Consider the following 27,276-nt stretch of genomic DNA (forward strand, 5'->3'; position numbering starts at 1 on the left):
CTCAACGACGTAATTCCACGATTATTGTCCACATCCCGTTTGCTGCCCTTTTTGTGGATAGGAAACATATGTGCGAATTTCCAACAAGATGGAAATGTACCACTCGAGATGGACAATCGAAATAGGTGCAGCATAGGCATCAGCAAGCTGGCGATATGCTTTTTCAGGAATACGGATGGAACGCCATCGGGTCCTGGATTGAAGGACGACTTGAGTTGTGATGCGGCAGTGGAAATCATCTCGACGTTGACATCCATCGCACCCAGTGTTTGACCGTACAGTGGAACATTACTAGCTGCTAAGGTAACGTGTTCGTCAGTTAATCTCTCATTCGTGAAAACACTGGCGTTCATATAGTTTCAGCATTATCGACATTTATAATCAAAAGGTGAGTTGCAAAGTATAATTACCATGCATAGATATAAGTTAATGTACCAGAACCTGGACGGACACGAGCCTACCCAGGGGAGGACCCGGATACGACCACCCATGTGTGTCTAGAGTATCGCACGAGCTGACGAGTGCAACGGGAATAGGTGTATAGACTAGGGGGTTAGTCCCTAGATAAGCCAACTTAGCGGTTGGCACAACCTATACACTGAACAATTACAATTACAATTACAATTACAATTGAGCACAACTGAGTACACGCGTTTAGAAAAAAGGACGAAAGTCAATAGACATTTCATTCAAATTATTCCAGGTGTTGAACATTTTATTTAACCCAAGAACTTCATGGGCCAAATACTCTTATGTTCAGCAGCTGACCAAAAGTCTGAAATTCTAAACAATTGTATCACAGTAGATTTCCAACGGATTGATTGATTGATTTCTTCAATATATAAACGAGAACGTTTGCTAATCGCTAAACCTATTTTTTTTTCTATTGGATCGACTGAGACAAGAATGGTGAAAGGAAAGTGAGAGAATGATACTATGAGTGTATGGGTAAGTGGATGATACGCCAGGGTTTGAGAAGTTGATGGATGAGGAATAAGTAAGTGAGTGAGTAGAGAGAAGTGACTTAGCATATTAAGGCGTAAAATTTTCCTGAGCAAAGCCGGGAGTATTCAGCCGATTCCTGGTCTTGACTACTTCAAACTAGGGGAACAGGATTTTTCAGTAATCCAAGGAACACATCTTAGTCCTTGTTACTTTTTATGCACGGAAACAAATCCGATTCCATTTTCATGAATAAAAAATCATGAAATGAAAAAACTTGCCATCCCATGAAATCGTAACAATGATTCATGATTTCGGGATGGAAATTCATGATTTCGTAATGCAGAGGAATCAAGACCGCTAAAAGCGTTACACGTACTTGGCAAACCGTGTTCATAAACCGAACTACATAGGCATCTCTTATTCGCCTTTTGCCTTCCATCTTATACAAGTACTGATAGTTTAGTGGTCAAAGTATGGGTTTAGTGATCTCAAGGTTCTTGGTTCGAATCCAGTTTGATGCTTTATTTTAATCTTTTTACATTTTTAAAAGATAAACCCATGAATTTAGATCATGATTTCAACTCGGATGATTCATGATTTTGGGAATGTTTGCTGCGTTACGCAAAAGTTGCTCATGATATCATGAATATTATTCATGGTGTATTTTCATAACATGAAAATACGCTGTGTTCATGAAATCATGAGTCATTTATCTCATTTCGGAGATCGGATTTTTTCCCGTGTGCCTTGTTGATAGTGATAAGTCCTCGGGTTGCCTGGACCGAGGATGATCTTGAAACAAGGAAAAAATGAGTTTGTTAGTCTTCATTTATGTGATTCCTAATCTTCCATTCGTTGTTCCCTGGTTTGAAGTGGTTAAGACTAGGGTTCTGATGCATGGTCATTATCGGTGTCATTCCTTAATTTTTTTTACTAAGGAATCCAATTTTGATTGTCAAAGCGGCGCGCCTTTGGAGGGTCTTTCAACACTCCGAATGGTATAAAAAGCGGGACCTTTCTATTAGAGTCGGATCCTTGCGATAAATGCGAGAATGACAACTGTAAAAAAAATCAAATACTTCATCATTTCTCAATAGTGATGGAGTAATATAACATGCACTAAACTAAAGACACGGGATATACTACAATAGATCAAATTACTGGTCGCAGTGGTGTTAGGTCCCGAAAAGAAGAAAAACAAATCATTTTGGCTAGGAAGCTGATGCACCTAAAAAGTTCAAAATCTCTGAAAGTATCTGATTACGTAGATGCGTAATCATAAGTAACCATCATAATAGGGCTAATCATTTCATGACCACAAAGATAGCGAAAAACCAATCGCTGGATTCACTTCACTTGACTTACCCGATAGCCACTGCCATTGGCGCCACAGGTCTGCGAGCATTCCGACCAGGGTGTGGTCATCCACTCGAACTCGATGCTCTCCAAGGCTGCTGCTGTTCGTTCATCATTGACATTCGGATCGTCATCCTCGCTGGCATTCGATCTCGCTCTGTCCCTGGACTTGAGCAGCTCGTAGATATTCACTGGTCTGGCCGGTTCGTCCTTCTCGGCTCGTTCAGAATCGAAGTGGCTGTACTCGTGGTCCATTAGCAGCTGATGGCCTTTCGAGTTGCTGAATGTCTGAAATGGCCAAAGAAACTGCGATCCGAAACATTGAATCAGCACAAACAACGAGGCAGAGAAATAAAAGAGAGAACAGATTGCTCCTGTTAATTAAACCTGCTATGGATGTGGGAAAAATCTGTCAGCGAATTGAGAGGATACTTGAAATGGAATTGATTGGAAACGGGGCACAAACACACATTCTATCAGTTAGTAGTGGGTGGAAGTGAAATGTGGAAAAACAACAACGTTACAGAGAATCAGAAATGTGCTTCAAACAAGTGGTTGAATTCGGTGAAAAGATTCCAAAATTTCGATTTGCTGTGCATATTGAGTTTCGTATTTTCTGATACATTTTCTACAGATTTTGTTCACTGTGCTGCACTTGTGGGTTTTTTATCGTTTGAAAATGAATACAGTGAATAAGTTTTTTAATGCGTCAAGCCGTGAAATTGAATGAATATTTATTATTTGGATGGAAAACAGAAATAAAAGAAATCGAATACACACATCAGATTACTCAATCACATTGAATGCATTTCCCAATGTTTGAAACGTTTCGACGTGTGGTGGATCAATTTCAAGTGCCAATTATTTTCTTTCCACTTTTTCCCGGTTTGTGAGGGTGCTTCATGTGCCAAAATCAACAACTACCACCATATCAAACAACAATCAAATATGTATATCAAGGGTGGGAGGAAAACAAAACTGTGATTGCTATATGATGGTCACCAGCAGTGGGTGATTGAGTGGGGCGGCGGTTTACGCTTGGTGGTTTGGTGAGAATGAGTTGTTTTCAGTGGCTGACGTGGTCGGAAATGGCCGGTGGGCTAGTTAAAATCATTAGCGTTGTAATGGTCAAACATAACAAGGTGGGTGGAAAAAAACAGCCAGGGATTTGTTGTTTTGGGATGAAAGTAAAACCAAGGTTAATAAAAGGAAATTACCTATTTGTGTCCATGTGTGGTAAAATCGGTGGTGGTGGTGTTGGTGATGGTAGAAGTGGTAGTTGGGGTAACAATGTAAAAAGATGGGGTAAAGAAAATTCGAGGTATAATATCGTGTTTGTGTTTTTTACATGTCCGGTTAACATCAAACAGGTAGAAGCGGACAAAATAAAATATGAGGTAATTAGAGTTAATGGGTCTGGATGCAAGCTGTTAATATTTTGCTTAAATTTAGCGTAGTAACTACATTATGTAACACAATTAATAACTTCGTCATGCTTTTTAAATGGTTCATTATTTCAATAAACAATAGAGTGTTGTGTGAGAAGCGTATCATTATTAGTCCCGGATCGGTTGCGTATCATTAATAGTCCCGGGCGTAGCGTGCGATAATTTTTATTAAATTTGTTTTTTGCATACGTTTTGTTCTCGAGTGATTGGAGTATGTCGGCTGTGTTTTTGTTGACCGGTGGCTCATCTTGTTGTGTTTGAAATAAAGGGTAGAACGGTAAAAAAATTGGCGAATTTTTTTAAACGTGCATTTTTAAAACTTGAACACCCTTCATTTTGTAGGTCTGTGCGTACGGAATATTGCCTCTATTTAGTTTCTGCAATTTTCCATTGAGTTGTCAAAATGGCGTCGAAGAAAGAGGAACAGCGTATCAATTTTTCACAAATTCAGAAATTTGATTGCGTTATAATGAACGATGAAATATACGTTAAGGCGGATTTCAAGCAGCTTCCAGGTCAAGAGTTTACACGGTTGCCGGAAAAGGACCGGTTCAAGATAATTTTAAGCAGAAAAAGTTATCAAAGTTCCCGAAAAAATACTTGGTTTGGCAGGGGATTTGCACCTGTGGGCTGAAAAGCGAAATTTTCGTGACAACTGGCATTGTCAACCAGATATTTATGTAAAGGAAGATTTACAAAAATGATTGTTGCCTTTTTTGAAGAAACACCTCTGTTCCGTGCTGTTTTGGCCAGACCTCGCTTCCGCATACTACGGGAAAATGGTTTAGGAACGTTATACCACCAACAACGTGCAAGTTTTACACAAGAACAAAAATCCTCCAAACTCACCGGAGCTGCACACAATTGAAAAATATTGGGTAATCGTTAAGCGGAACCTCAAAAAAACTCAGAAAACAATTGGAAATGAGAAACAGTTGAAAGCCAATAGACGTTCAGCATCAAATAAGGTTGATACAACAGCGGTACAAAATCTTATGGAAGGTGGGAAACACGCATTTGGAAAACCGGTAGCCTTATCAAATAATTTTCTTTTATTTTGTAGTCATTGAACATCAATAAAAAATAAAGTTTGATCATTAATACAATAACATACAAAACTTCAATTTAATAAACTTGTTATATTTTTTTCTGAAAAGTATTTTTAATAACCTTTCATTTGATATTTTTATCATTTAAATCGGCCCACGATGGTTTAATTTACACCAAATGAGGAATTAGAATGAAATCACACATGTCATATGATAGTTATTTGATAATTTTCTTTTTGCTCGAATGTTATTCTATAATTTGTGTTGTATAAGAGAGACGACGGTAGAGCATGAGAGTACAAATACAAACAGACTGTTGCGCGAGGCGACGAAGCGAGTGTAGTAAAAACTATTAGGTACAGCCCTATGGGGTTGTACGCAATGGTGACGTAAGATTACGTGGTCTTATATAATAAATCTTATTTGTTAACTGCAGCAGGCGCTTGTGTTTTGTGTAGGAATAAGAATCTCACTACGCGGTGATTGAATAAAAACCGTTTGGTGAGACCGGATGGAATTTAATTTTGAAATCTGTGTTAGGGAAATCGCTCTTCGCAGGCAATCGGTGATAATTTTTATTTTCATGGCAACAATTACAGATTCGTGCAATTTTCAATAGTGACATTTTGAAAAATGATAAAATCCTAATTTTAACAGAATTGAAGAAAAAATTTCTATCGATTGGCGCATTAAGAATTAAAATCTAACATCTCTGGATCAAAATAAGACCACTTTCATGCCGCGACCGACTTTGGTTTTATGCAATGTTGCTTCTAGAACATGGTATATTAGATTTAAACATATCTAGATAGAGCTGGGCTTAGGCGTAACAGCTTTTGTAAACAATGACTTCTCACGATGATTTGTAGGAATCCGTTTTGTCGTAATGATTGAGTAATGCTGAGCTATTAGTGTGTTGAACCCATATAAGGCTGGTGAGCTGTATGTTGTTTGTAATGAGGGTGACGCACTTGTCATAGATGTGGGCTGCAGCTCACTTTTTGCAGGCAGCCTTTCGTCGTGTACTGGATAATACTGTTTAACGTCACGTGCCGAAAGCACTGCTGCTACTGATGCCGACGACCGAATACCTCCACACACGGTGATTGGACTGAATCCGATCAGCGGTTGAGGGCAGCCTTGATAGCTAGCTGCTTACGGGGAGCCTTTGGTTGTGTACTGGAGAACGCCACCACTCACCACGCGGTGATTGTATAAACACCGTTGGGTAAGACCGGATTGAATTCAAATGTGTTAGTGAAATCGCTTTTCGTAGGCAATCGGTGATAATTTTAATTACCATAGCAACAATTGCATATGCGTGCAATTTTCAATAGTGAAATTTTAAAAAATGATTAAGTCATTAATTTGCGTAGACATATTTCGGATCCATTGGTGATAAAATTACTGAAATTTGTCCATGGGCAGCTGAGTTATTAACGTTAAAAATCTTTCATAATTTTGTTACATGTTCCATTTTAGGTTTTCACAAAGTGTGCCCGCATATAGTAATCACAGACGTAGTCCTACGTCAAGAAACGTCAAAAGTTTCAACTCCTGCCTACGGGTACGACTGTAGAATTAGTTTCTTGCTGAACGTGATAGCACAGACAAACAGACATAACACTAGCAAGTTGTTCATCGAACAACCATTTAACGGTCAATTTAAAAGTATCGTAGTTGGTAGTACCGCCACCTGTGGCGCGCATAGTCAATTCCCTTGCGTTTGACGTTTACACACTACCGCCATCTGTTCAGTGTACTACCCAACGCAGTGTACTCAACAGATGGCGGTAATGTTTTAGCGACGATGTTTTACAATGAGAAAAATTCAATTTGTTATGTCTGTTTGTCTGTGGTGATAGTATGAACAGTATGAACAGCTGACAAATTAGTATCTGATCGGAAACGTAGTGCGTTTCCTACCTGTTATTTAGAACGAGATTGTAAGATCGCTTTATGAGCTGTGCATTTTTAAATATTGGATTTGTAATTTTCACCACAACTTGAAAATTTAAATTTCTCATGAACTTCCTTCACAGGTCAGGCGTATGCGTGAGAGAAATCACCACAATTCATGCACCAAGCTGGCATGTGGCCATTTTTATTCCATGACACCATACCTGGCACTTAGGACACTGGGTGAAGTTTTGGATATTTCCTCCAGTCTTCCTGAAGATTTCCAACTTCACTCGGACATGGAACATAAGGCTAGCTTTTTCCAAGGCCTTGAGGTTGTTTAGTTCACTAGACTTGAAGTGAACTAAATAAAAAACATTAGAAATCCCGTTGCGCGACTCGCCAGGACGGGATTTCATTTTCATTTTGATAACTTTGAGTGGCACAACTCCAAGAAATTTTGCCAGATTCACCACTGGGCAGACCTTTCAAGACAATCTTGAACAGACGTTCAGCTGTCATAAGTAAAAAAAATGTGCTGCTTCTCAGTAAGATACTTGAGAAGACGTTTGAATCCGTCCAAGGTTTCAGCCAATAACTGGCATTCACAACGACGGTCAACTTGAAGTGGAACGGAACAGAAGTCCTTTCAAAAGAGTATGCAAAACGGAACTGCTTACCACGATATGGAGAACCTTTATCTTCTTGGCATTAAGCTGGGCATGTTAGTGGAATTTTAACTGGATGGTGGATCATTCGCATCATCCGTGAGCATATCAAACTGACTACTCAAATGAATTTTTTTTTCAGAAGGGGGATCAAGAGATTGTCCTTTTCGTTTGCGTTTAGACGCCATGGCGGCAAAAAAGCGTTTATCCAAATTGACTTCCAAGTGTTATGGTCGTGCTGAAGAGCAAGCCCTCACGAAACAAGATCAAAATGAGTAAAAGAGAAAAAGGGAATAGAAGGGATATTTTGGTGTGTATCGCTCGAAGCTGAAAATAAATGAAGAGTTTTTAGTTGAACGTGAACTGAAGTAGACGTGTTTCTCTTTGCATCTAAGAAAGATACCTTCCTATGGTTATTCGAGATACATGTCCTCCTCGCAATCTAGTCCGCTTCGTAGTTAAAACAGTGGCGATGAGTATAAATGCGATTAAATTGAAAGTTAAATTTCGCGAGTGTTATCGCGTGTGTAATTGCGTGCTGTAGTGTTAAAAGAATTTCACTCTACATTCCCACAGTAAGTTGAAATTATCGCAGTACCATTTAAGGGAAAAGCTAGGAGATTTATAGCACTATTGTGATATTATCCTTTTGTCTGGATTATTTGTCCAGTTTTCTAAAGGTGGTCTTTTGTTACTGTTTTTGAAGGTATTTTTGTGCGTTAAATAGCGCTCATCAACTGCCATTTTCTTATAAAAAAAAGCACCGCTATAGACTTCCCGTGCATTTTGGATATAAATTTTATGAGAACTCTCAAAAGACAATTTTTGCCTCACGCCATTTTCAAAAACGTGCGTCCTTTTTTTTCGGCGTGTATCATACACCATTTTGTGTTTCCTTTTTTTGATCCGTACAGTGTCTGTACGGAAAGGGCCAACACCACTACACCAACAAAATCACTAGCAAACCGGAGAGAGTTAAAGCCCTACAGTAAAAGTATGGACGACTGTCACCACAAAACTGAAAAAAGCTGTTTCAATCGAGCAAAGCGGTGCATGGAACAAATCTCGATGAACATTTCAAATGGTCCTATCTGCTTTGATCGATTCTCTTAATCGACTTTCTCTTTTCATAACCACTGCTATGCAAACAGATTTCGCGTTAATTCTACCACATAGTTTGATAAAGGAGGTTCTTATCTAGCGTCCAAAACGTCAAATACATCAGGGAAAGGTTTTGCAGCTGAGTTATTGACGAAAGAGAAAGTCGATGAAGAGAATCGATCAAAGCAGATAGGACCATTTGAAATGTTCATCGAGAAATTTTGACAGACGTTCATACTTTTACTGTAGGACTTTAGAGAGAGTGGGTAACTACGGAAACCATTTACCGTTCATCCGAAAAGTTCACCATTCACTCACGTCACCTGCTGTTTGGAAAGTGCCTGCATGTGTGAGTGTCGACGTTGAATGTGACAAGAGAGAAGAACAGTGAAATTACGATCATACCAATATCTGCAACTACGATCAACGAAACGTGAGACAAGCAGGGGATAGACATTGCATGAGTGCATTGAGTGCATCTTTTAGTTAGGTGCATTTGGTCGACGGTGGTCTGGTTTGTGAATATCAGCGTCGGAAAATCGGTACCGGTGCTGCGAAGGATTGATGGCGGCTGTTCCTGCAACGAAGACTACTGCTGTTGCTGTTGATGTTTGCTGCGAGTTCCTGTTGCTGACGTTTTTGTTGCTGTGTGCTTTGCCGAATTTCATTTTGTGTCCCGTGTAAGGGATTAGTGCATTTTATCGCCGTTGAATTTGATCAGCTGGGTGGTGAGATACCACAAGTAAGCAAAGAATGTCAGTGTCAACTTCAGTTGAACCATACCTGCCCAACTCAATCCCTTTTGCTCAATACGTTGAACAGTTAGAGTATGTTTTCCTCAACAACAATGTGCCAGAAACCAAATATAAAACCTCATTTTTAGCTGTTTGTAGAGTAACAGTATTTTCAGAGATAAAAAAGCTTTTTCCGGGTCAGGATGTTAAGGATCTGACGTATGAGCAGATAACTGAAGCACTTAAAAAACGATTTGATAAATGTGACTCTGAGGTGATTCATAGTTATAAATTTTGGAGTAGAAGACAGAGCAGACATGAAAAATCTGAAGATTTTGTAATAGCGGTTGAAGTTCTTGCCGAGCAATGTGGGTTCGGTACCTTTAAAGATAGGGCCATTCGAGATCTACTTGTGATAGGTGTTCATAACCGGGATCTTCAAAAAAAAAAAGCTATGTGACGAAGATGACTTATCTGCTACTAGAGAAGAGAAGCTTATATTAAGTCATGAGATCTCTAGTAACAGAACTAGTGTTTTGAAAGACAATGATGAAAAGAATGTGTCCGTAGTGGCTCGTTTAGGTCGAAAAGACGTTCGTTCCCGATCAAGACAAAGGTACCATGGCAGGAGCAGAAGTAGCAACCGTAGTGTTTCGTTTTCGCCTAGAAACAAGCAAGGTAGATATGCTGACAGGAACTATGACTTAGATAAACCGTTTTATTTGTGCTCTTTTTGTAAAAAGAGAGGCCATACTCGGAAGTTTTGTTACAAACTAAATGGTAGAGGAAAACATCAGGCAGATGTCAAGTTTTTGGGCTCTCCAAAACCTAAGCTTGAAGTTTTATCTGGCAATTTCAAAAGATCGATAAAATCAGATGACGATGATGATGATTTGCCGTGTATGTTGATTTCGTCGGCGAACCGCATAAACGAGGCTTGTTATGTTAAGGTTTTGGTTGAAAAAAGTAGGTTGACTATGGAGATCGATTGCGATTCGACGGAAACCGTTATTTCAGAAGAACTATTTATGAGAAAATTTCCTCACAGCAAACTTATGCCTTGTAACAAAAAGCTGGCAGTGATCGATGGCAAGAGGTTGAAGGTTTTGGGGAGGATGAGTGCAGTAGTTCAACTTGACGTAGTTAGACAGCAACTGTATCTTGTTGTGCTTAGGTGTGACAACGATTTTGTACCGTTAATAGGCCGTACCTGGCTGGATTGCTTTTAAGTAGGAAGGCGAAATGTAAATCTCGCTCGGTGGCAGACTGATCTCGGCACACAAGCAACAGCTCAAAATTTCAGAAGATTCTCGCGGAAAATTAGTCCTACTTTTGTTTTCCGTGGAGAGAATGAACGACACCGAACCAGTAAACGAAGAAGAGAAGAAGACATTGAGGATATTGGAGGGGTCTTTGACTCTGAACCCGATTTTTATGGATTCCCTGCGGATTCATTCATCTACGGAGAAGAGAATCCAATCGATAATCCTGTTACAGAAGTTAACCAGAGTCCACTGGTAGTCAGAAGATCAAATAAAAATTCCAAGAAGAAGAGAAAACGAGATTTTGTGTACTATTAAGTAGAAGTCGATCGAGGTTTTTTTATGAATCTATTTCATTAACGAATAATTTGAATTCAGCTATATTCCTTTGATTCACAATGCCAGTATTGATTGAGCAGCTTCTTGTTTAGATTTAAAAAAAGTCGAATAATGTTTTTTTTCTTAAATAAGGGAGGAGTTGTTGTGGTCGTGCTGAAGAGCAAGCACTCACGAAACAAGATTAAAATGAGTAAAAGAGAAAAAGGGACTAGAAGGGATATTTTGGTGTGTATCGCTCGAAGCTGAAAATAAATGAAGAGTTTTTAGTTGAACGTGAACTGAAGTAGACGTGTTTCTCTTTGCATCTAAGAAAAATACCTCCTTATGGTTATTCGAGATACATGTCCTCCTCGCAATCTAGTCCGCTTCGTAGTTAAAACACCAAACAGATTACTATAAGAATCCCAAGGACGGAAGAGGAATATTGCAAGTCAATGTCCAAGCAGGATTACCTCAGATAGGGTCCAAATAGGTGTGCAGCAAAATCAAAGTAATCAGTAATCGCCATCTTTAACAGCGTGGCTAACAATAATGATTAAAAGAAAGCACAAAATTACACTTTTAATAACCAGGTAAATGTTTGTATTTGACGAAAAAGTGAATGAGATTTTGACGAAGGGTCAATTCATCTAGTGAAAATGTTAAAACATACATTTAACAATACTGCGTGAAGTATTTCAAAGACAATGACAAATTTCAGCACTGATTAAGATGGGTAGTTCAAAACTTACTTCAGATTATCACTCATTTTGTCCTATCCAGCAAAAAATATAAAAATAAAGCTTTGATTATGATGGTAACGATTCAATTATACATTTGGTACGATAGCTAGAGCTGCAACACAAGGACTTTAAATATAGTTTATGAAAAGTTTGAATATTTTCACCCTTTATTCTCAACAACAAAAGCAGTACTCCAAGCAATTACATTTCTGACTTCATCTGTATGACGAAGTAAATCCAATGACTTTTCTTATGTGTACAGGATTGAAACCCGTAGGCCGAATTTGGAATCATGAAGCAGTGTTCTATTTTACAAAATATAATCGATTTTTGATTCTTTATCAAATCAAACGGTACATATAGAAATCAAAATAAATATAGAAGTCATCTGTAGTAGAAACACTCCATTTTGTCTACAACTTCCTACGAACAGCAAGGTAAAGTGTGTGTTGTGCTTATTGTCCTTCTTCCAATTTACGAAGTATCATAAGACATCGATTTCCAATGTTCTCCCACCTTGAGATAAAATCCCTCATGTTGAAATTCGATGTCATAAAATACCTTCTTCATCTTCATTTATTTGGAACATAATGTATATTGTTTAGTTTGTCAATCGAGACGCAATGAATAATAACAATACCAATCCCACATTTGTCATTTATTTAAAGGCAGTTGAAAATGATTATAACTAAATAAAAAATAACCCAGCTAACACTAGCTAACCCAAAAAAATTGCCCTTCGATATCAGTACCCATTGTCACCAATGCCACCATGAATACACCTCAAAAGCCATTAATTGAAACCACTACTCATTTGCGAAGGGCACAACAGCAGTCAACTAAAGGTAAAATTGAATGCAAAAACCATGACAATTTGTTGGAAACAGTACGATCGGTATTCACGAAACGAATCCCCGAAAAAATAGCATGATAATTTTTTTTCTCAACAACCATAAACAAACATGGACTGGAACATGGCAAGTAGAACTAGGACATGGCTTAAAACACGTGGCAACAGCAGTCGAGTAGGGAACTAACTTCACCGGCGTTGGTGGCGCTCTTTTAACCGCGTGACGACGGCGCTACACGCTCGCTTGCTGATTGCCATTTGTTTTGCTGTGTGGTGGATTTAATTTGTACATCAACAACCGTGACCAAACGAACAACCACCACAATTCACAGGATAAGTGTATCAGTAAACATAGCCCTCGCAATAACTCGTATCCACTGCATGGAAATGCAAATCATGGATGTTGGAGAGTGCGGAAAACGATTGTTTGTGTGATGTTGTTGAATGTGATTGTTGTTTTATGATATTTTGAAGAAATCCAATGAATAAATTCATCATGCATTCAGGATTGACCTCTTTTATATCAAAAGGTTCACTAGCTATCCGATAAACAAAATCTGTATCCATGTTTTTTTTTTTCCGAATGCCAATGCACGTTTTCAGTAATGGATTAAAATATATGTGTGTAGATTAAACCGATCAAACAAAGAATAATCTGATAGTATTGCAGTGACATGAATAGAGCTACATTTCATTAAATATTTAAAGCTAATTTAGTTTATGATTACGTGCCGTACATACGCTGATCTGGTAATTAGCAGTGAATGAAGCCTCATGTGTGTTTGCATCAACAGCTTCTAGAATAAAAAATAATCATTTCGAGTCTATTTTTAACTGAGACTAATTAGCTCGACTAAATTCACAGTTGGTTGACAAATTTTCCAGTGTATCAAAGTATGACAGCGATTGCATTTAAGTTAAATTCACTTTGATGCATTTTCGAAAAAATTTAAAAGCATTTTTTGTGACGCTTTATTGCAGATTGCAAAAAGCTCGCATCATTTTGGGTAAAATAGCAAAAGGTGAATGACACGAGCTGAAATGATGCGACGAAAAAAAAAACTTCTTATGCATTTTTTAGTAGTGCATCAAAGATAATTGATCCTTAAATTAAATTTACGTTTTATATAGACTTTAACTATGAGCCATTGAACATTTTTCTGCGGTTCATGCAATCATAGGATTTTTAGTGATTAAATGAAATTAGGGGGAGCATAGTGAACAGGTGGGACAAAATTAATAAGTGAGACATAGTGAACTTCCTGTGCTTTGGCCTTGGATTTCTTATGTTTCGACACAACATAATTCTTCATTAATCATTGCAATGGTGATATTGAACCAACTACCAATTAATTTGTTTCGAACAATTAGAGGTTTCTGACTGGAATGCGGGATGCTCATTATTCAATCTGTTCACTATGTCCATCTTACCCCGACACTCATAATAAAACGTTGAAATGCTTAACATAATTAAATATAAAATGGAGTATCAGTCCCATCTCACGTAACATTTGCCATTTCATATGTCATCAGGAAGCTGGAATGGCCTGTAGTGGGCCAAAAGCTCTAGTCGTGTCTCAAGCAGCGTTGCCAGATATACCGATTTATCGGTATTTATACCGATTTCCGAATTAGATACCGATATACAGATAAGGTTCCTTAGAATGCCGATTTTTGATATTGTATACCGAATTATACCGATTTTTTTTTAAATTATTGCCTGCCCGCGCTCGAATTTTGGAGAAAATTTTTGTGAGAGACTTATATCTTTTTGAATACCTCATATTTTTTAACATTCAAAATTCTAAACAATCATCTTTGATGATGCCTTATACTTGATACTCTTTCGACTAATGTTTGCATTTCCTCACCGTTTTTGGCTACCCATCAATCGAGAAATAGTCGATGGCTCTTTCCGGTAATTCCTAGGGAATCGAGAAATATTTTTTAAACATTATTTAACTTCCGGAAGTTTTGATTAATTTTTAAACTTCCTGAAGTTGGATGAAAACTTTCCCTGAAATTTTCTTCCACCTTACCGTGGAAGCTTCTTCAGCCTTCGCTCGAATGATTCTTTCATCTACTCCCGCCAGTTTTTTCAACTTTCCCGGAACTTCAAGGATGCTTTCAGATTTTTATTGCGGATCTACACTAGCTGCAGGAACATTTAAGAAGTTCTGAAACTTCAGAAAAGTCCAGACTTTTGTGTAAGTTTCGATAAATTAAAGACAGTTTCATTAACTTCTATTAAAATTCGAAAACCCGGAAATTTCAGAAAAGTCCAGCGAACTCCAGTGAACTTAAGGAAACATCATAAATATTTTGGAACTTCACAAATCCAAAAAACTTCAGGGAAATTTAATGGTTTTCAGGAACTTTAGTGAAGCTCAGAGAACATCAGGACAAATCAATTCATTTCAAGGAAATTGTTGAAATTATAAAGGAGTTCCGAGAAACTCAGGCAATTTCCGAAAACATCAGCAATGTACTGAGGGGCTCATGTCAATTTAGGAAACGTAAGGGAAGTTACATGAACATTAGAACATTGTGAGAACATTTTAAGGGAAGGTCTATGTTTTTTAATGGCAGTGTCGATAACTTTTAAAAATTAAAAAAATCGGGAAGTTCAGTGAACTTTAATGCTGATGTTACAATAAATTCAAGAAAATTGTGAGAGCCCTTAAAGATTTCGTAATCTTCAAAAAATTCCAGAGACCTTCAAAGATGATTAAAGATATTCCAGTAATCTCATTATAATCAGGGAAGTTCCGAGCGCTTCGAGGATGACCAGAGAACTCCAAAACAGCCCCTAATTTCAGGAACATTACAATAACTTTTAAGGAATTTCGAGGAATTAAGGAATATTTCTAAGTTTATTTCAGGAATTTTTCGAAAACTTCAGGGAAATTGCGAAGTTTTCAGGGATGTTTTATGAATATTAGGAAAATTGTCTGGATCTTTAGAACATCCCCCAGCAATCTCTTTCTTCCGGAATTATGTCCTTGTTTCTTTCGACTGGCTTCCGACTTTCTTCAGATGTTTCTTCCAATCTACCTTAGGAAGTTTCTGCCAGCGTCTCCAGGAAGTTTCTTTCGTCTTCTCCAGGAAGTTCAAGTAATTCTCCCAGAAACTTCTTTCGTCTTCTTCTGGAAGTTTGACCATGAGCCAAAGATTTTTTTTCGACATCTATTGGAAGATTTTTACGAGCTTCTTCAGCTTTTCCCAGGAAATGGCTACTTCTGGAAATTTACCTCCGGTTTCCGAAACTTTTCTGGTTTCCTTTGGAAGTGGCATCCGATTTTTTTCCTGATAGTTTATTTAAATTTTCGCCACAAGTTTCTCAATTCGTGTCTTGAAAGTTTCCCGGATGTTGTTTCAGCTTTTCTCGAACTTCATCCAAGAGAGCTTCTTTCGTCTTTCTCTGGATGTTTTTTTTCAGCTCAGTTCAGAAGCTAATTCAAACATTCTAAAAGCTAAAATTTTGCTTTGATTGACGGCTTTCTCAGTCTAAAAACACTGCAACGACTACGATGTAATCTGCCCGACATTTCAGCCATGGATTGTGGCTTTTTTCAAGGGAAAATATTGTTTGTCGTTATTGTCAATAGTTTAGTCGTTGTTGTTGCTGATTTTCCATATTTTGGTTTCATTTAATGATATTTAATTGAAAAAAGCACTACTTGGATACAATTTTGATCACCACTTGAGAACGATTAAAAAAGATCGTAAACGATAATTTTAAAAATTAAATTAAAAAAATTAAAGAGTGTTTTAAGACTGAGAAAGCCGTCAAACAAAGCAATTCCCCTCAAATCCCAGTCGTCACCATCGTTAAAATTTTCGCTTTCAAAAACGGCAAAAATATAAAATTAAATAAATAGTAAATACTGATTTTTTAATACCTTTGATACCGATAAGCTTTAAAACAACCTGGCAACGCTGGTCTCAAGCCCATGTAATCATTCAGAGGCAGTAGTACGTACGCCGGTGTATTGTCTTAAAGTACATCGTTGGACAACAACGACAAATAAACAGATCTTCATGCAGTCGCCTGTTTGCAAGCATCGAAAATTGATTCTACAATTCTCGCGTAACATTTGAAAAGGGCCTATCCTCGTTGATCGATTCTCTTCATCGCCTTTTTCTTTGGTTTACCACGGCAACATAAACGAATTTCTCGCTTAGCTCGCAGCACAGATCGACAGAAGATGATTGCGCCTGAAACAACACAATCAATTGGAAATTCATTTGCAGTCGGGTTATTCGCGAAAGAGAAAATTGATGAAGAGAATCGATCAACAATGATAGGCCCTTTTCTCGTGTTGCGTGAGAATTGTGGAATTGTAGACTATACGGAGACAGCGTTGCCAGGTCATTTTCAGAAAAATCTGGACCAGGTAAAATATAAAATCTGGAATGCTCCAAAAAATCCTCTTTTAACATAATGCTATTGAAATCAAAGTGATGTGCCAATCTCCCGTAAAAATAGGTCAGTACTAGAATGGTTCCTGATGAATGTGGGCGTCTTAGTGAAATACCTGTATAATGAGAGAGAGAAGGATTAGTATTTTCCATTTAATTCCACTACTTTATTTGCTTATCCTTGACAGATACGCGTATTTCGTCTACAATGTGCAGACTTCTTCAGTGTCTTGTACTAATACTCGACTAATATTGATCCTTCTCTCTCTCATTATACTAGAATGGTTATAAATTACATGTTTAAATAAATTATATAGAGCAAATAACTTGTAAGCATTGCTAAAATCATCCAAAAGTTGAAATTTTTTGACACAGTGTGCCCAAAAAGTTCAAATATCTATTACGCGGCATTTCAAAAATTGAGTCAAACAGCAGAAAATATGGTTAGAATTGTATTTAAATCTGTAACTTTTTTCAAAAGAATGAGAAGCAAAGAATCAAGGAAATGGATTTTTTGAACTAATAGTCGATGTAGTCCTTACTTTTTGATGCAGTACCAGAATTTAAAGATTTTATTTGTTCTAAATAATTCTAATATTACTCTGAGGTTGATCAGGTTTACAGTTTAATTCTTGACATCATACAACACACAACACCCAGCAGACCAGTAGGTAATTTTATTTTGAGGCGGAAGCCTAACATCGTGGAACTCTCACACAGTTTTTTTATTCGCATGACCATTACGAATAATTTTATGTCAAAGAATAATTTTATTTTATTACTAAAATGAAAGTCTGATAGTTTCATTTTTGAAGTATCAGATTCTAAATTCCCGAATTTATAACCCAGATCATGAATTTCTTTGTTCGTCTGAATTTACTTGAAACTCTTCACAGGATATCTTCGCCTTTTTTTTTTGTTCAATTTGAATCATCCTAGAATTCCATCATATATCTTTTGTATATTCCCCTAAAATAATCTCGAAAATATCTAAACTTTTCCAGTAACATTCTAAGAGTTCTTAGCATTACCTCTTGTAATCTCTTATACATCACTCTCTAATTCCACAACTCCCTCAAACTGGCAAAAATTGGCTCAATTTTGTGTCCATTTTTTTCTTTGCAATTCTTAAAATATTTTTAACAATTTCCTTGGTACACTCTTCTCAGACTTATCCGATAATTGCATTTGAATTGCTTTGAAGGTAAGGTCAGAATTGTTTTGAAATCCTTTTCAGTATTACCTAAGCACTCAAGTACTTTGCCAAAATGGTTTTGAAAGTCTCCCAGAAATTGCGCTTAAAATTTTATTAAAATTAATTTCCATAGAAACATTGGACAGAATTCCTTTGAAATTATTCTCACGATTCGTATCAGCATTCTCCTTAAGTTTCATTATAAGAATCTTCTATGATTTATCTTCCGGATTATATTTCCTTTATTCACAAAATCTCCACGCGATTGTCATCAGAGTTGACAAGACAATTGACACCTTCTTCAACCAGAGGCACAGACTGAATATTTTACACTAGACAACGGACAACACACCACACCAATTAGACCAGTAGGGAAATTTTTAGGTTGTCAAAATTTTCACCGGGAATCGTACCCTCACTTCGTGGCACTCACAATACGCCTAAATGATGGGTGACGTCGCACGACCGCGAAGCCCACAAAGATGGATGTAATTCTACTCAGAAGTATCTTGAAATTCTCCTTTGATTTCATAAAAAATTCGCCTCACACTTAACTGTGAACTATTTTCAGAATTACCTTAAAATTCCAATAATGTCCAACGTTAATGGCCTTTAATAATTAAAGTAGCAAGTTTGACTTTTTTATTTTTTATAGAGTGGTGATACTCTAAGGAAGCCTTAGCGTGAAACTTCAAAGGTACAAATGTCAGCTTCCACAAAACATACCAATTTGAAATTGCTACTCTCTGTTTGTAGTAGCACAGCAAACAAGGAGTAGCAATTTCAAATTTGTATGTTTTGTGGAAGCTGATATTTGTGCCTTTAAAGTTTCACGATAAGGCTTCCTTAGAGTATCACCTTAAATCAATTGCAGTGATATTTTTAAAGCAACATGTTAAAAAATCTGGGAAAATCTGGAACATTTTTAAAAAATCTGGAACATTTTTAAAAAATCTGGAAGTATACGTGGTCTGTCGGTGTATCTGGCAAGACAACTAAAAATCTGGAAAATCTAGATAAATATGGAATACTGGCAACGCTGTACGGAGATGAAACGGACAAAGGAAAAAGTGGAAGCAAAGCGGCTAGCGCAGGAGAAGCAAAAACGGATAGATGAAAGCAGAATTAGTTTGCAAGTCACTTCCCATCAAGTTTGGGAAGAACTCATACTGTGCAGCAGAATTTGTTTTTCTTTCATTTCATTTGTAAAATAATTCGAAGTCACTCGGCTCAGTTGAAGTTTGAGACACTTGAACTGTAATCGTACTATGAAACGAAAAAATAAAATAAAATGTTAAATCCTTTGTATCGCTAAACAATACTTATCCTCGAAATCCTGTTTCTAGAATAATAACTGATGTTTCTCTGAACATGTGCATTGACTTGCATTTGATATGAATGGTTTGTTAATTAGTGAAGTTATTTTCCATTCAAGAGGCAATCTTATTACCTAAAAAGTTTACGAAAATGTATCATGCAAGCATTTAGATGTGTTACAAAACTTAATAAACCTCAGGATTTGCAGCTGGCTCATGCAAGAATTTCACCAAAAATAAAAACCCTCAAAATCACTATAACTAGTCATGCAGTATTCGGTTCATGCAATTGCCAAACATGTAATCGCTACGCATTAGAGGTAGAGTTTCTCAAAATACGCGACATATCCGAAAGATAGAAAATAAGGGCCTTGTCATTTTTGGCAAACTTGGACGGGATGGCGACGGGGAGCAAAAAGTCGTTGACAGTCTGGTGCAACTGCCTATCTCACCTGAAGGCTGGCCAGCAGATGCTGGAAGTGTGGCATCGGCATCGTTCGGGTGCCGGAACTGGCCGCTACTGCCGCATCGGATGCGACCGTACTGTCCAGGGCGGTCATTTGGGAATGGGATCTCAATAGCTCCTAGCGGTTCGACACATTTTTTTTAGATAGGTGTTGCCAATTCGACGGGGGTGGATGGAAGGTTTTAGTAGCCGTTACGAAGCCGGATGTGGTAGGTTTATGTATAACGAGATATAGCGTAATAGAAGAAAGATTCATTTTCGGTTGAAATATTTGAAGAAAGGAAAAGGTTAGTTACAATTAGCAAGGTTATTATTTGCGCAAGCTTCATTCTACGTTCTAGCTGCAAGAATTATCTGGCGTACAGATTCACTTACCTCGTCTTCCATTACACTACTTTCTGCATTTTGGATAATATCAGGGGGCTGCCGTTGTCTGTTTTTCCCTCGATTCCTATCACGATTCCGTCTACCGCTGTGAATTTTAAAGCAGAAATTTAGGATGTCATTTGGGAAGTGACAATCGAAGCTTTACCCTTTTTCGTCACTTCTATTTTGAGATGCAACGTACGTATGATCCCTGAGGGCATTCAACCCTACGCCTTCTCGATGCCTTTCTCTGTCTTCATCCTGGTTGATCACTCCACCGGGCTTAGGTTTGACCGATAGTCGTAGATCTGCATGGCTAAGACCAGCGTGACATGTATAAACTCCTGCCTCCCGGAATGTAACATCCAATATACGTAAAGCTCCCTTTTTGGAAATCTTAATTTTCTTCGACTTCATCAGTGGAGTCTGGTCTTTGCTCCATCGGATTTTGGTACGATTGAAACGTTTCACCGGGCATTTTATTTTGATTTGCGTCCCGAAAAATACAGTAGCTGCACCACCGATCTTCAAAGTTATCTTGTTCTTCTTGGGGTCATGCTGAATAAAAGTTGAGTTGGTGCCAGCGATTGGAGGTCGCTGATCCTCCGGAGCACAGGCCTTTGTGTTGCATGGCTTCTTGTCTGGAGGTTTACTACTGGGACACATTGACGCGGGTCGTTCCACTTTATGCTCCTGTGCCATAATCTGCTTGCACTCGACTCGTCGTTCTTTGATTCCGCCTCCACATGGTCTGAAAGAGAGCATTTATAATAAAACAAATTTTTGTGATAAAAATCAAACAGTCTTACTTTGAACACTTGCTCCATTCCGACACTTCCCACCGTACAGGACAATCGATGATGTTGCAATACTGCCGATCCGGTTGAGGTTTGGTGGTGCACATACTGTTCGGCACGATCATGGTGTTCTCGCCCCCTCGAGTAACTTCGTGAATGCAGGTCACCTCTCGCGTTTGAATCCCGAACCCGCAGGATTTCGAGCACGGAGTAAACTCCGAGTAGTTCCACCGAGGTGGACATGGTATATCGTTGCACGTTCGTATCCGAGCTTCCGGTTTGGTTTCCGGAGAACACAGAAACGGAGACACAATCTTTCCGGTGTCATCCCGAATACAGTTGATGATTAGCTCTTCGACGCCCCCAAGACAGGAGGCACTACAGCTCGTGTAGCCTTCTTCCCGCCAAGAGTAGGTTTTACCCGGCACAGCTGCCTGAACTTTTATGCCATCCAAATTCTGTCGATTGCCATCCCTGGAATATATTAAATCTGTCAACCACATCATTCTTAATAAACTACCAAAACAACTCACTTCAAGTAAGATTCCTCAAAGTTATGCGAGTAGGAGCAAGGTTCCATAACACATCGTTCCACTTCGTCCAGCGGTTTGTACGAGTGACACAGGGAATCATTAAGAGTTGCCACCCGCTTGGAGAATTCCAGAAAAATCTTGCACCGGAACGGTTTCCGCCGGATACCCTCACCGCACGTGACGCTACACGGTGACCATTCGGTGTCCTGGATAAATCTGTAGAAAGCGAATATATAGAAGAGAAAAGAAACATAACACCGATTATAATACGAGCAACAAGCTAAACCCAAAGGAATTGATCATAAATCAGAATCGAATCAATTATTATCATCACGGCACTGCACTGATGGGGCAAAGGTGATTATCATGTTGACGACCGATAGTCCCCGGGGATGCTACACGTGCCCCACAACTGGGCCACGAATAGCTGAAGGTCACTATGATCAGATCGTTCGACGGAAAAGTGCTAATTAAAGCTGATTGAGTTATTGAACCACGCACATGGCGGATGCAAATTCAGAGATGATGTGGAAAACCGATTAAAGCGTGATTGATTGATGTGGGTTGGATATAAATGAAACGGATGATTAACGGTTGTTATGTATTCAAATGCTTACAATGTATTTTTTCTGCGTTTCAAGTAGGGGAAACTGGACATACATGGTCCCTGGAGATACTAGAAATCCAGAAAAGATTTGTTTCGGATAAGTTCCTACAAAGTATCGTCTGAACCAGAACTGCCCACAGGGGCAAAGCTGTGAATAAGGACTTTTCACTTTATTAAACGGACACCCAAAAAAGCCCGTAAGTTTTTCTTTAACGTTGTATTCGTATTGTTTATTGTAGATACGTGAAGATCCAAATAATATTAAGCAATGCTTAAATTATTGTTGACAATCCACTCATAACTTTTTAATGAACATTCAAAGTAAGTCGTTACAAATAATGCATTATCATATTCTACGTCTATGTCTTAATTTTTTCTTACGTAAACAAGTGAATATATTTTACCTTCTTCCACCCACAGTAGACACATATGTATGAGCAAGTATTTAGGCTAAAACCCTTATCCTTTGAACTTGCCTTTAAGATCACTTAATTAGAACAAAATGTGCTAAGTTGTGTGTTGAAAAACGACTAGTCATATCGAACTTTGTCTTACGTGTTACCAATTTGCATATTCAATTCAAATAGAATGAAAACTGCTAGAGAATATCTTTTCGTTTGAAGATAATGAAGAATCATAATAATTAAAACTCAATTGTTAGTTATCTGAATGTCTAAACATGGGACGAAACATATCATAAAAATGTGGAAAATCGTAGGTATACTTTGTTTAACGAAATTAATATATTTTTTAGTTAATGTGTATCATCATTGAGAATCAAAAAAAAAAAAAAAAAAAATATAGGCTTGATGCAAATTAAAAATTTACCCTCGTGCTCCAGCTGTATCGATATTAGTATGAAAAATGTTGTTAAGAGTATTTTAGAGCAAACGTTATATATGGGTCATTCCAGCTCAAGTGTGTACAGAGTTGTGATCAATGTCACCGACTTCAACCAACCTTTGCCCAGATGCTCTTTTCGACATTCTATAAAAACGCCTTTTTGGAATTTGCTCTAAAGTGCTCGAGACCATCTAGGCTACAACCTTGATTTGATTCGTGTTATTTAAACTACAGTATAGGAGCTGATTATCAGAATGTATCAAAATTATCAAAAAATGGCTATTTTTCATACCACTCGGCTTTTGTTGTTTTTCGAGATATTGACCTGAATTTTTTCCAGTTATTACAATAACCATCTCAAAGATTTGTTCACAAATTGAATGGATATGGGAATATGGTTTATGAGACATAATTAAATGAGTGAGTACAGGTTTTTTTTCAGTATTTCAGTCAAAAAATCATTTCATCATACCTTTGAATTGAGATTACTTCGCAGCCAAACAAGTTTTGTTCGATCTTGATCAACCAATTTGAAGGGTTTTTAATGTAGAATTAAAAAAATATACACATATTTTATTTTACTTATTGAAACAACAGTATGGAAGCAGAATACCGGAAGGTATCAAAATTATCAAAACAGTAGAAGGGTCTGTGCCTAGGGGCACGAACGGAAGCTTGACGTAGGACCGCTAGTGGATGGAATAAATGTGAAGAGCATTTAGTTCTTTTAATTGATCAATTATGTATTATCTCAACTCTTTCCGTTTTTGAATTGTAGGCGTACCAAATTTGTAGTATTTTTTTCAAAGAGAAAGTTGATTAAGAGAATAAATCAAAATCACTTGCACCCTTGCTTTCAAGTTTGGTTACAAGATTACAACTCTGGAGAGCATTTTGTGTGGTCGTTGGGGGCTTGTGGTTCTGAATATGGACTGAATTCTTTTCCAACTCTTTACTGATGTAAGCTTGATGGCCCTGAAAAGAACCGTTTTATTGAAGAGGAAATCCATGGCCACTTACGCTTGGCGTGTTTAGTGTAGGTGACAGTATCACGGACCTCATTTTCCAGGAACACCTTCAGCACACCTCGTAGATCAGACCGGAGATACGTTTGGCACCACCACGGCGAGCCAGACGACCGATGGCGGTTATCTCGAAGAACTTTGCGATGACGCTTGGCGCCTCCTTTACCAGACCTTTTCCTCCTTTTCCACGACTAGTCAATTGTTGCTTATTAGGTGTGAAGGAGTGGACTAGCCACCACCTTCCTACTGCTGCTATTGCTGTTCACCAAGCCGTCCGAAGCGAAAATGAGCTAATGCCATACAGCAGCGCTCTTTTATATCTCTTCAGGTTAAAGCAGAATGATGTGCAAACAAGTGGTATAAAAGGTACAAAGACTCCTCCGATTATGAGTAGTTTGCTATCAAGTAGCGACACTGGCTCTTTTCATTTTGCGTACACAGCGAATGAGAACGACCCAAATTTGAGTTTAGTTCACTCATAATCGCCAAAAGTGCAGGAACTCAGCGATGACTAAATTTGTCTCATGGTTTCCTGTGGAAACTAGACTGAGTGAATCCAATCTTTACTTTTCTCAAATTCGGGAAACTTTCCCTGGAAAATCCTGGAAAAACCTGGGAAAACATGAGGCAAATTTACTCATCGCTGAGTTCCTGCACTTTATTTCTTATTTCTGAGATAACTAAACTCAAATTTGGGTGGATCTAATTCGCCGTGATATCACATTGAAAGATATCGGCACCGGTGGTTAGCGTGATTACCTCTTACCCCAGCAGGCTTGGGTCCAATCTCAGTCGGTGCCACCGGCATGTTCTAAGGCATAACATCTCTGATCACGCCTTCCTTCGGGAAGTAAAGCCGTTGGTCCCCGGTTGAGTTGATGGGTCGATTGGTAGGGTCCAGGTGTGGGAGCTGCCTCCCTGGCGTCGGTAGCTTTGGAGCTCAGTACGGAAAACAAATCTCGCGTCACTTTTCAATAGGTCCTATCTACATTGATCGATTCTCTTCATAGACACTCTCTTTCGTAAATAACTCGGCTTCACAAACGTTTTCTGCCGTCTTCGTCGAATTAGATGCTAGATTTTGCTTCTTCCATCGAAAATATCCGGCCGTGGCGATTCAAAGTTGATCAAGGTTGTTCAAAATAATTTGTATCCCTGCTTCCAGTTTGATTACATGAGCATTTTGTGTGGTCGTTGGTTCTGAATATGGACAAACAGGCAGATGAATTCTATTCCTTCTCTTTACTGTAATAAGCTTGGTGGCCCTGAAAAGAGCTTTTTTGTTGCCAAAATTGGTGATGATTTAACCACCGAAACCAAACAAAGTGCTTCTCTGTCACTTCAAAACGTAGATGACATCCATGGCCGCTTACGCTTGGTGTGTTTAGTGTAGGTGACAACATCACGGATCTCATTTTTCAGGAACACCTTCAGCACACCTCGTAAATCAGACCGGAGATACGTCAGACACCGCCACGACGAGCCAGACGACGGATGGTGGTTTTCTCGAAGAATTTGCGTTTGGTTCTGAATATGGCGATGAGTGTGCAAAATATTAAGCAATTCCATCCTCCCTATTCGCACGCGCCGGAGGATCGGAGGCGGCGAATGTCACTTCGACTTGTTTCGTCTACTTACTACTCTCTGACGACTGTGTTGGGGAAGCAGCGTATGCATGTAGGTAATTGGTGGATTTGTTAGTTAATTCGATGCTTTTGGACAATGCAGGACATTTACAAGTTTTTCAAAAGTTTCTTGTTGAAAATCAACATTTGAAAGCACTGTTATCGATGCGTAGCCATATTTCTGATCGATTGGTGATAAAATTATTGAAATTGGACCAGGGGCAGCTGAGTTCAAAATCTTTCTTAATTTGTAACATGTTCCATTTTCGGTTTTCACAAAGTGTACCCCCATATAGAAATCAAAGACGTAGTCCTACGTCAAAATGGCTATTTTTCATACCGCTCGGCTTTTGTTGTTTTCAAAATATTGACCTAATTTTATTTGCCAGTTATTAGAAAAACCATCCACTGGATGTGTCCCGAAAATGAAATGATTTGGAAATATGGGTCAAGAGAAATAATAAAATAAGTGACAACCATAACATAAATGTTGCTTGATATTTTCAAAGTGCATTTATTTTCAAAATACTCAGAAAAAATGAAATAGGACAAAGTTGCAGGAATCTCATACATTTCTGTGCAATTTCTATAAATAGTTTTTGCATTTTTTTTTCATTTTCTACCACTACCTTAACATTATAGCGAATACTATACCTGTGCTTTAATATACGTTGATTGATATGTCTATTATTTCAGCGAAAACGTTGAAACGTTGAAAAAACCATCAAGAGAAAACTATCTTGTGCACATCCCGATTCATTTTGAATTCAAAATGTACGTATCTGTCTCCATTATATCGAGGTGTTACTAAAATTAAAAGTGCTTGCTAATGTGAATGATTGTATTGATTGAATAAGTGACTCTAAATATTATGCAAACAACTGATCTTCCCCAGTGTGGTAAGTACTCGAGAGAATATTCTTTTTTGATAATAATTCACAGCAAATACTTTTGCGTTGATAAAATTCATTAAAGTTCTTTGTCATGAAACATGACGGTGTTTTTATTTTAATATCAAACGCTTATTATACTTTTGAACCATGGTGTGTTCGATTGGCAAAGCAAATAAACTAAAATGTTCGAAAGACAGGCAGTACAGAACATCACAACATTATACGACAGGGCAGTGGCTTTTGATTAACCTGCACTCTGAGGCAGTGTCTGTTTTTTTTTTTTTAATTTACCATCACACGCAAGGAGTAGCACTTCAACCCAGTGTAGATGAATTGCGTTTGTTTTGAATATCTTCGCTGTGAAGTACGAGCGAAACAAACAAATGAGTTCATTATACATCAACGAATACGCATTTGTTGGTATTCACCACTGCTTGATTATCCAACTCAAAATTGTCAAAATCAGAAGCGATCCTCAAAAGCAAAATACCTAATCAAATTCATTTTGAGCAAAATGATTTTTTTGAATAATGTCGATTCCAGAGCCTAAAACCTCGATATTATCATCAATTCAGCATGAGGCAATAATTTTCCATCAATCTGTGTATAAAACCAACACAACACGTTCTACAGCGCTGTTTTTGTGTAACACTTTTTTTTTTTTTTTTCTTTGGTTTGTTTTTTCCGTCGATCTTGTTTTCCGTGCTGAGCACCAATGCTACCGACGTGCCAGGAAGGCAGCTCCCACACCTGGACCCTACCTATCGACCCATCAACTCATGAACCGGGGACCAACGGCTTTACTTCCCATCCGA

General features: G+C 38.1%; 1 protein-coding gene across 6 annotated transcripts in view; it reads right to left on the reverse strand.

The window, feature by feature from the left end:
• nolo (no long nerve cord) overlaps positions 1-27,276 on the reverse strand; it is a 777,697-nt gene that overhangs the window by 16,202 nt on the left and 734,219 nt on the right. For 3 of the 6 annotated variants that reach the window (XR_010518214.1, XM_065229032.1, XM_065229031.1), the window contains 6 exons: positions 21,469-21,684; positions 20,948-21,409; positions 20,305-20,889; positions 20,148-20,244; positions 19,759-19,890; positions 2,311-2,607 (listed from right to left, as the gene is read on the reverse strand). Coding sequence is in view for 5 of the 6 variants with exons in the window: in XM_065229032.1 (XP_065085104.1) it covers positions 2,311-2,607; positions 19,759-19,890; positions 20,148-20,244; positions 20,305-20,889; positions 20,948-21,409; positions 21,469-21,684 (1,789 nt within the window). In the remaining variant the exon portion in view is untranslated. The remainder of the gene's footprint in view (positions 1-2,310; positions 2,608-19,758; positions 19,891-20,147; positions 20,245-20,304; positions 20,890-20,947; positions 21,410-21,468; positions 21,685-27,276) is intronic. The other 3 variants (XM_065229034.1, XM_065229033.1, XM_065229035.1) reach the window with 3 other exon arrangements.

The sequence above is a fragment of the Ochlerotatus camptorhynchus genome, unplaced genomic scaffold, assembly GCF_037179485.1.
Source record: "Ochlerotatus camptorhynchus isolate MF236.1 unplaced genomic scaffold, CSIRO-AGI_Acam_v1.1 ptg000306l, whole genome shotgun sequence".
Taxonomy (NCBI): Eukaryota; Metazoa; Arthropoda; class Insecta; order Diptera; family Culicidae; genus Ochlerotatus; species Ochlerotatus camptorhynchus.